We start from the raw sequence: 11,272 nt of genomic DNA, 5'->3' as shown, positions 1-11,272 counted from the left end.
CCTAATAGTTTTAGGGTATTTATATACCCGAGCGTCTTGTTCTTCGCCCAACCTCACTCTCTCACTCTCTAACTCTCTCTTCTCTCTCTCTCTCTCCGACGCTCGTCCCCGGCGCCACCAGCCCCGCCTCCAGCCCGACGCTCGTCCCCGGCGCCACCAGCCCCGCCTCCAGCGCCCGACGCTCGTCCCCGGCGCGACCAGCCCCGCCTCCAGCCCGACGCTCGTCCCCGGGCGACCAGCCCCGCCTCCAGCCCGACGCTCGTCTCCGGCGGACCAGCCCCGCCTCCATTCCCCGGCGCTGTCCTCCAGGTAAGCCTCACACTCTCTCTCTCTCTCTCTCTCTGTCTCACTCTCTCTCCGTCAATCTCACTCTGTCTCTCTCCGACCCCTCCCGACCCACCCGAACATCCTCCGGCGACCAGGCCCGACCCACCCTCTCACCGCTCCGGCCTTGCTCCCCGGTACTTCACCACCTCGCTCCCTCCTCGAACACCACCGAGAACGAAAACCGAGAGGCCCGACTCCGTTGCACACCCGTTCGTTCCATTCTCTCTCTCGCTCGCCTTTTGGATTCAGACAAGAATATCCCGGTATGACGAATCCAAATTTCGTGGCTTTTTTTTTTTGCAATGTGTGTCTGTGTGTGATTAGATCCCGGTATTTTACTCGCAGCCCCGTCGTCTCAGTGAACGGCCTCAACCCTCGCTCACGCACAACAGCCCTCGGCCCAGCCCCCGGCCCACCCTCGGCCCAGCCATCGCCGCAGCTTGGTCACTCGCAGCCCCGTCGTCTCAGTGCCTCGTCGTCGCCTCGGAAAAACGTTAGGTATTTGTAATTATTAATATTTATAGATTATTTAATATTTTTAGATTATTTCATATAGATTAATTAGTAATATATATGAAAATAGTAACATGTTAGATTAAATGATAATATAACTTTGATGAAAATAGTAGCATATAGTAATAGTCAATTTTTTTTAATAATGTGTAATATGATAGATTAGATTAATTAAGTTAAAAGTAATATATTAAATTAATTAGTAACGTGTTTAGTGTAATTTAATGTAATTGTAACATGATTTGTTTAAGTTGATTGCAATTTGTTGAAAATTTGGTTAATTAATTAATTTAATACTTTTTTAGTTAGATTAATTAATAATATATATGAATATATTTTAAAATGAATTAGTAACATATTTAATTTAATTTAAACTTATTGAAAATTTATTGATAAGATAATAAATGGAGCTACATAGGTTCAATTTAGTATTTAGTATGTTAATAAGATAGTCTTGGTTGGTTATATATGTGTTTTTGTTTTAATTGCAGATTTTGGTTAGTCAATATTTTAGGGGAAACTCTGCCGAATTTTCGGTAGAATAAAACGTATTTCTCAAGAAAATTAACTCTTTTGATAATATATTTTAACGAATTAACTAATTTGTCGAAATTGGTTAACTCGTTAATGAAATCAGTAGTGAATTTGTATATATTAACGAATTCTAACCACTTTTCAAAATTAATACATGTCAATCACAATTTCTCTTTCATTCTTACAAATTCGCTCTCGAATCTTTCAAATATTAACGATCCACTATCAATTTCCTAACAATTCATCACTCTCAATTTCATAATAATTCACTCTAAATTTCAAATATTAACGATTCACTCTCAATTTTACCTCTCAATTTCCTAATAATTCAATCCTACAAAATGAATTCTAACGATTCAGTTTTATCCCCCAATTTCCTGTCTCATTCAGAAGAATGTCAAATCCAAGTAGGGACTGGATTACCGAGAACAATCGGTTGAGTTTGCAATATAAAACAGGGGTTAACGAGTTTATCCGCGTTGCAAGCAGACTCCCGAACGAAAACGGTCATTATCGTTGTCCTTGTAAGTCTTGCAATAACGTGAGATGTCTGGACATCGGGGTCGTAAAGAATCACCTTTTGAACAAGGGGTTTACTTTGCGAAGACGCAATACGTAAGTTAATTTTATTTATTTACTATATTTAATTACTTTATTTCTTCTTATCTGATAAGTTTTTTGTGGTTTTATTTTGAAGGATCAAGTCACCGCCCAGACGATAGATATTTTGCGGCAAGCGGAGGAGCAAAACATCGTGATCTCCCAAGAAGATGCGGAGATGTACGCGATGCGCGATGTTTTGGGAGTGCGCAGAGACTGGGAAGTCGGTTTAGGGCCTTCGATCCCAAGGTCATCGTTGGGTGTTGCCCAAACGCTAGATGGAGGCTCGTCAAGTTCGTCATCTCAGACCGATCCATTGGTTGCCGAGATGCGAGCTCAGATGGATGCCCAACAAGCCGAGCTGCAACTGATGCGGCAACAGATCGCCTTCCTCAGCCAGCAGCACAACCAGCCTCCCACGACTCCTCAACCTCCGCCTGCATCGCAACCAGGTGGGACGGATCAGCAGACGCCAGGTTCCACGCCAGGTTCTATGGATTACTTGCGAGACCGTCCTTACGGAAGCGGCGGAACGAGCGGCAGCGCGTCAGGCAGCGGTGGACGAGGACGCGGAAGCGGTTCTCGAAGTTCTGGCAACTTATTCGGCAGAGGAAATTCTACTATCGATAAGTTTTATAAGTAAAAAAAATAGGAATTCATTTTTTTCGTTTTTTGGAAAGAATTTGTATTTTTAATTAAGAATTCTATTTTCAGAATATTATTTCTAATTCATTTAGAATTTTGTTTAATTAATATTATTTGAATTTTTATTTTTAATTCATTTAGAATTATGTAATTTATTTTTATTTTGTTAATTTACTTTTTTTAATTTTGTATTTTTTTTTAATTAAACAAACGTATTGGGTGCGACATTGTCGCACCGAATACCATGGCGCGAAAACTTTCAGGTGCGACATGTCGCACCCGATATGCCATTACCCGCCAATTCTATAAAATTTGGCAGGAAAATAACTTGGGCATTAGGTGCGATAAGTCGCACCTGAAAGTGTCGCACCTAATGGGGTACCTATTAGGTGCGACATGTCGCACCCAATACCTTCTGCGACGGGTTATCAGGTGCGACAATGTCCTTTAGGTGCGACATTTGAGGCATTAGGTGCGACATTCGTCGCACCGGATAACGTCTTTTGTCCTAGTGATCTCGAAAAAACCACAAAAATCTATCTGAACTTTAGATTTCTTAGATCACCCCTTCCGTTAAGTTTTATCAGTTACCATCCAACATTCAGCCACGTTTTAGTCACGTGTTTAGTCGAATGAGGCAAAACTTGACGGAAAGAGTGAAAGTCCAAGAAACCAAAGTTCAGATTTGTGGTTTTTTCGAGATGAGGAGTGAGTTTGTTACCGAGTCCAGAGTTGAGGGAAAATTCTAATAATTAATATTTGTTTATATGATTCATTTTTCATCTAGTTCTTTTTTAAGGAGGTTCGTAATCTTCATTTGAGCATTCGTTCTAATTGAAAATATTTTGGTTTTTATCAATATATTTTTAACAAGCCCACTTTTTATTAAAAAAAAAAATTGTAGTTTCAAATCACCTAATTTTAATTTGCTGATTGCTATAAACTAATTAAGTCTACCAATATAATAATTTGCAGGGATGTCATTAATATTCTGCATATACCAAACATGCCTGTATTATCAAAAGCGTGAGGTGTTAAAATAATGACCGAGATAAAATGTATGCAAATAATTTATAAAGACTTTGAATAAGACGTGTAATGTAAGTAGAAATGGTAGTTTGGCTGGCATGGACAGGCTTTTATGGTCAAGGAAGTGGAAAATGAGAGCAAGTTAAAATTGACTATTACTATCAAAATTGACTTTTGAGGGAATAACATTTGGATGGAATGGAATGCCCGCCCCAAAACGTGGAATTTTTTTCCTGCCATGCCATTGTTGTAGTGAAAGATCAAAGAGCCTTTAATTTTGAAAATTTATGAGGCCATGCATAATCCTTTTTTTCCTTTTTCAGAATATTATCTCCAAATATATATGTTTAACTTACGTCTATTAGAAGAATGTTTTAAGTATTTTTCTTTCACACTAATTATAAAAAAAAATTATATCGATCATTACTAATTTCTATATATTTTATCAGTTCACCCAAAAAGCTAAATGTAATATGGAGTTTTTCTATATTTTACCATAAAAAAGAATAAAGTCTACGTTTAGAAGTAGAAATATATATATATATATATATATATATATATTCGATATGAAAATGACCTTAAATTAATTGTGGCCTTGCCTAATTAATGTGATGTTGGAGGGTATTTTAATCATTTAAGGGAGAACAAGGTGGCCCTAAGTTGAAGACTGAAGAGTATCACCTCTATCAATTATTCAACTGTCCGATAGAAGGAATATCCATACATTTAAAAAAAAATGAATAGAAGGAATATTCATTTATATAGAATATTCAAGGAATCATATAAATTAATGTGAGATACACACAACCTTCTCCAGATAGAGTGTTTTGTCAATTCTACCCTCGACAGTGTGTCCAGAATGTTTCGAATCCTAATCCTGTGGGCTTATTTGTTTGTCCTTTTCCTCGAAGAGGTGCTTCGGTATGTTCACACTTCACACCTAGCTCTTAGTGTACTCACACATTTAACGACGGTTTTGATAAAATTTCAAATATCGTTTTTGCTGTTGTTTTGGACTTCATGATTTACGAAAAATAGAAAGGAAAAAAAAAATTACCGATAAAAAAAATATAATTTTTCATTGAAAATCGAGATGACAATGAAAAACTACCGCACATGAATGAAATATATGGCATAATAAACAATTAAATACATTGTCTTGAATACAGTCCAATTACTATAAATCATTGTATGCTATATTTTATAGTGAATGAGATTTATATATAATTTTTAAGTTATATATTTGAGATTTATGTTATAATAATTTTTCTAAAATTTATATGTAGTATTTTCTTATATAACTGAATTCGTAATATATTTATTATTTTCTTTCTCTTATTTTTATAAATTTTGTATATTGCATATTTCTCTAAAATTCTTATAACACTTTTTATACCGTCGTTTTCACAACGTAAAACGATACTCCGATAACAAAAATTATATATACATAAATATATATATTTATACTTGTATTTTGAATGAAATTATATATATATATATATATATATATATATATATATATATACAGGGAAGTCAGGAATGTAGATTAGGGGAGGTTAATTTGTAACGAAAAATTCAGGGGGGGGTTGATTTGTAAATTTTGAGGGTAAAAAAATGTAAAAATAAAATAAAAAATAAGTAAAAAGTAAAAGAAAAAAAATTTGAGGGAGACTATAGTCCCCTCTCACTCTCTCATGTGGCTTCGTGCCTATATATATATATATATATATATATATATATATATATATGTATAAACACAAGATAATGCATATGGAATAACGTAAATGTATGTATGCATAAATATTAATATTCAAACGACGACAAAAATCTACTGGCGACACGTGCTCGCAGACTTTCGGCGAGATGGTTCGCAAGACCATCGTCACGCGGGACCTTCGGCGAGGACTTCAAGACAATAGACGTCTTTCGGCACATGGATCATCCACGAAGTCTGGCGGAGACAAAACCTTCGACGACGTGAACCGAAATTAGAACATTTTAATTTGATTGCCGATTTTAATTATCAATTGACATACTTTTTAATATTTTGAAGATTGATGCGCGGATTACGTTGCGATGTTTAATACACTGATCTTGCTCACTATGGTGCTTTGAACTTGGATAAGTTACTTGGAATTCCAATATAAACGAATAAGATATTATAGAAAGGGAATTCCATGCCGACTATAATTTATTACCTCTTTGAAGGGAATATTCCATCTCCACGCCATTATATTATTATTATTTAAAAAAAAACCATTATATTATTAAGAATTAAATAATTTACAGAATAACTAGTCCACAAGTTTATTTCCCATGTTATAAACTGATATTAATGCGATGATCATAATGGTAGTGATATCTTGGAATATCAACGCTCACACTTCATATTCATGCACGCATTTATATTCATTTATAGCCCGCCCGTGGTATAAGTAAAATTCATTATAAATCGAGAGAGAGAGAGAGAGAGAGAGAGATTTGAAACTCCCAACACCAAAGTTTATAAATGCTTAATTAATGAACCGTTGTATTTCTGTACAAGTAATTGCTTGAATATATTCTAAAAGAGAAAGCCGGTCAACTTTACCCGTCCTAGATATATTGCGCACGTACACGAACAGATAAAAATATTTAAAAAAAAAGGCAGAGAAAATATGAAAAACCTCTTGTAAAAGCACATCTAAAATCTAGCTTAACCTCACAAAAATAACCAAAACCACGACTAATCAAAATACATTCGTTATATTGCCGAACTTGCCCCACGAAACTAAAATAGACCAAAAAGATTATATGGAAAACAAATAAAAGCAACAAACAAAACAAACTTAAAACCACCATCTAAAATATCCTTTCATATATTTCCGACCCAAAATAACAAAATAAAAAAAGTAAACCCCCGCAACCGCAGCAACAAACTATTAAAATAAAAACCTCCGTCTTTCTTTTTTCTCATAAATCCCAATTTTTTTTTTTTCGTAGAGAAGGGAGCAATAAAACCCTGCGATATTATTGTAGTAGACCATATATATGCATATATACACGTATATACATACATAGCTGAACATGGCTTATTCAAAACCTTTCTTCCTCGCGGCAACTGTGATGCTCCTCCTCCTCCTCGCCGGCGAGGCCCACGGCCGGTCCCTCCGCCGCCACGGCGGCAAGAGGGCCCACGGCGTCGGCGGTAAGAGGGCTCACGGCGGCGGAGACGTGTGTCGAGGAGCGGATTATCCTGCAGTATGCAGGTAGGCACGATGCTATATTTTATAAAAATCGAAGCTTATTTATTGATTGATAACACTAACACTATATATTATTTTTGACAAAAAAGTTACTAATAAACCCTAATGCCGGCTGAAGGGCAGGGCAAGTGCGGCCACTACCCCCCAGCCAATGTTCATTTGTTTTTTATTTTATCATAAATTCATTTATATATGTAAAAACTATTATTTAAGTTTTTTTTCTTATATATTTGTGTTACTAATTCGTTAATAAATTATTCATATTAAATTAAAATAATTATAAAGTTTTAGGGAGAGTCACAAGTTATAAGTCTAGCTTATCTATCTAATTATTAAGAAAATAACTTATAATAATAATAATAATAAAAAGATGCATCATGATGCATGCACCATAATCTAAAAGACGAGCGATATATTTAACATTTGAATAGTTGAGCTATAATTATTTAACTGATTCATATAGTTTCTATTCATTCATATGATGTAATATTAAAAAAACCCGAGCCCAATCCGGATCCTCTGTCACTTTTGGTGGTTCCGTTGATGTCTCTCCAATCAAAATTAGTCAATTTAATCATTTTAATAAAATAAATAAATATAAAGTAATAATTAAATAAAACGATAACATGACTTACTTTGATTGGAGTGACACCAAGGGAAACACCAAAATGGGACAAAGGATCTGGATTCGCTCAAGCCAAGCCCCCAAAACCCAAAATTGTTGAGCCGACTCTTGCTTTATTTTCATTCATATGCATATTATTCTTCAAAAGTTTTACTAATTAAAAAAGAAAAAGTAAAACACTAATAATGGCTTCGTCGTTGTTGGTAGGGCGATGACGCATGGGACGAAAGGGGCGTACGCGGCGACTCAGGCGGTGGTGAGGCGGCTGGCGGCAGCCACGACGGCGGCAAAGAGGGCGGTGGGCTCAAAGAAGAGGGGGGTCGAGGCTGACGTGGCAGACGTCTGCGTGGAGAACTACGAGGACGCAGAGGATAGCCTTGGGATCGCGCTTTCGGACATGGGAAATAGGGATAAAGGGGGTTTCAATAGCGAGGTCTCGGCGGCTTTGAGCGACTACGTCACGTGCGAGGACGCGTTCAAGGAGATGGGCGTTTCTTCGCCTTTATCACGGACCAATATTCACCTCCGTAAGGTCGCTAGCACCGCGCTTTACTTGGCATCTCTTTGGCATTGAGAGCCTTTGTTTAATAATGTCTCTTCTCTTGTAATCTATATGTTGATTGTTTTTTTTTTTCTTCTTACTTTTCAAACTCGGGCTATGTCCGTGCGTGCATGCATGATGCATTGCACGGGATATCAATCATTGATTAATTTATTTTGGAACTTATTATTACTATTATATATTATTAAAATTATTATTATTACATAATTTTGCTTTTAAGTGAGTTTTATGGAGGGTGATCAAGGGGGTACATTTTTTCCCTTAGGGTGATCAAGTGAATTTTGTTAATATTATTATTATTGATATTATTTAAAGCATGATACTCTATGAAAGTTATATGCCGCTGATTTTGGTTAGGTGAGTTTTACTTCTTTTTTTTCTCCTTCGTATCAATTAATAATCCTTAATTTCATCGCGAGTAATGCTCAATCCCAAGTCATTCGTCAAACTCTAAGGGCCAGCTCCTCCAGAGTCTTTCCCCGAGAGGACCTATGATTTTCAATTTATTTATTTATATAGTTGATTTTTTTTAAAAAAAAAATACATAGAAAACTTTCCAAATAAGCCCTCCCTCAGTGTTTTTGTTTTCAATTAACCCCCTAATTAACGTCTTCCTCTAGCTTTGCCCTATTCTCAAGGCCATATCGATGCAAAGTGAGTGGATTCTCAGGCAGGACATCAGCGCTTCACAGGGTTTTATTTGTATCTGTGATCATTCTTGGAACTTATTTGCAGACTCAAAGAGAATTCGGACGTACCTTGGATGTCTATTGGGGAATTGCAACTAAATACTGGAAGCCATAGATAAAATTAGACAACCCAAGAATACTAGTTGAGGTATTTTGAAATGTCAGAGTCTCTTTGAGGAAAAAGGCACCTGGACGCCAACCGGCCCGCCTTTATGGGGAGTTTTAGGCATGCTCAACCCATGTTAGACAAGGGTCGAGATGGGTCGGGCCTAAGTTAGGCTCGGGATACTCTAGGGATAAAAACATCGGGCCCATCTATTTAGTTCAAACTTATGTTTACATACATGTATGTAATAAACTATTACTTAAATGTAAACAATATAAATTTTGACACCTAAATGAGGCTATTAGGCTATCAGATTACAATTTTTTTTCACTTAAAAATATAATTGCTTTGATATGCATTTTTTTGTATTTTATATATGGGGCTCGATTTAGACCTGTTTTTTTGTACTCGATACTGAGTTGAACCGAAGATCCTAATCCTTATGTCCGGCCCTGTTTGACCCCTTCTAATGAAATGGGAAATGTCGGGGCTATGCTTGGGCCTTCTTTGGGCATGGGAGAAAAAAACCGAATGGACCTTTTTGACTTATTATTTGGAGAATTTCAACTCAGGCTTAAAGCCATTTTGAAAGCTATTTTTTATTCTTACTGTGGATTCTAGATGCCTCGTCATCTTCCACGTGGCATGAGAATAGTTGGAGTTTGTTAGATCTTATCTGAGCTGAGCTAGCTGAGCGAGCTGGAGCGAGCTGAGCGATCTGGAGCGAGCTGGAGCGAGCTGCGGAGTTGATCTAAAGTTTGTTAGGCGGTTATGATGTCTAGGCTTGTTTGTAACCAAAGCAGTGTGTATATAAACACTAGCCTGGATAGTTGTGTGAGCACTAATTCATAGTTCTGTACTGAGAGAAATCGAGAGAAAGGTTGAGCGATCAAGTGAGGGTGAGAGATCACAGAAGATTTCGAGAGTACTCAGCGAGATCGCAAGATTCTTCAAGCTAGCGTGAAGACGAAGGTTCTTCTGAGGGTTTGAGTGTGTTCATCTGTAATCGAGTTTCTTGTACATTGTTTGAAGATAGTGGATCGACAAAAAGGGACTCTCTCGAGCTCCGACTGGATTAGGATTCGATTTGAATCCGAACCAGGATAAATTCGTGTGCCTTTGTCTCTTTTCTTTCTGATTTCTGTTCTTGGCGCTCTCAGAGGAAGATTACTTCCTGCGCAAGTTATTTCGTAGATCTGGTTTGATCTTCGTCTGTGTTTTGGTTTTTCGCTGATTTGTGTTTTTTCCGCGAGCATAACTTAACAAATTGGTATTAGAGCCTTTTTCTTTCTTGAGTCCAACAGGATCAAACTCTCTCTGTTACGTCGCTTTGAAGTTTCCAGATCTGCGATTCCCTGATCAAGAATCCACAATGGCAAACTACAAATCCGATATAGAGAAGTTCGATGGCAAGAACGACTTCGGTCTATGGCGAATCAAGATGAAAGCTCACCTTCGAAACCTAGGGCTTGATGAAGCTCTCAAGGGCGAGTCTAAAATGGCAGAGAACTTAACGACATAAAAGAAAGAAGAAATCTTGAAGAAAGCAAAGAACGCAATCATACTAAGCCTCAGCGATCAAATCCTGAGGAAAGTGATGAAAGAAACCACAGCATCAGAAATGTGGCTCAAGCTCGAGTCACTGTACATGACCAAGTCATTACCTACAAGAGTCTACTTGAAGCAGAAGTTCTACAGCTTCAAGATGAACGATCAGAAGAGCATTGATGAAAACATTGACGAATTCACAAAGCTTGTCTCCGATCTATAGAGTCTTGATGTAGAAATCGACGATGAAGATCAGGCTATCTTTCTTCTCAACTCTCTTCCTAAATCATATGAACAACTGTCTGATACTTTGAAATATGGCAGAGAATCTCTAACGCTTGATGAAGTGATTTCTGCAGTCTATTCCAAAGAATAGGATCTGAAGGCTCAGTCAAAGGGGATCAGGTCTGAAGGCCTCAATGTAAGAGGAAGACCAGAAAAGAAGGAGAAAAGGAAGAAGAACAAGGCCAGATCAAAATCAAAGTCTAAAGACTCAAAAGAGGTTGGCACATGTTGGAACTGCAACAAGGAAGGACATTGGAGAAGGAACTGCCCAGAGAAAAAGAGTCAAGACCAAAAATCTGGTGACTCTGCAAATCTCTCCAGTGGCCTCAATGAAGCTGAGGTTCTAACCGTGTCAAGTGAAGACCCAAAGGATCAGTGGATCTTGGATTCAGGGTGTACCTTCCACATGACTCCAAGACTGGATTGGTTATTCAACTACAAGCCTCAGGAACATGGGAAAGTTTTGATGGGAAACAACCAAGCGTGTGATGTCCTTGGATCAGGATCAATCAAGATCAGACTCAAAGATGGATCACACAAGATCATAACAGAAGTGAGGTACAT

General features: G+C 37.4%; 1 protein-coding gene across 1 annotated transcript; it reads left to right on the top strand.

The window, feature by feature from the left end:
* Window positions 1-6,619: 6,619 nt before the first annotated feature.
* LOC149403295 (uncharacterized) lies at window positions 6,620-8,167 on the top strand. The gene is made up of 2 exons (XM_089610169.1): window positions 6,620-6,896; window positions 7,726-8,167. Exons 1-2 carry the CDS (start codon window positions 6,715-6,717, stop codon window positions 8,090-8,092), a joined length of 549 nt encoding a protein of 182 aa, XP_089466295.1. The 5' UTR covers window positions 6,620-6,714; the 3' UTR covers window positions 8,093-8,167.
* The last annotated feature ends 3,105 nt before the right edge of the window (window positions 8,168-11,272 follow it).

The sequence above is a fragment of the Urtica dioica genome, chromosome 3 (genome assembly GCF_054948205.1).
Source record: "Urtica dioica subsp. dioica isolate 48M chromosome 3, U.dioica_male_clone48M_v1_H2, whole genome shotgun sequence".
NCBI lineage: Eukaryota > Viridiplantae > Streptophyta > Magnoliopsida > Rosales > Urticaceae > Urtica > Urtica dioica.
The sequence above is the reverse complement of the archived record's forward strand: the minus strand, read 5'-3'. Positions and strand labels throughout refer to the sequence as shown.

What these genes read in the sequence shown, in the direction of transcription:
- LOC149403295 (XM_089610169.1), top strand. Translation starts at nt 6,715, where the DNA reads ATGGCTTATTCAAAACCTTTCTTCCTCGCGGCAACTGTGATGCTCCTC. An exon ending in GATTATCCTGCAGTATGCAG is followed by an intron (nt 6,897 to 7,725) that starts GTAGGCACGATG and finishes CGTTGTTGGTAG; the next exon opens with GGCGATGACGCATGGGACGA.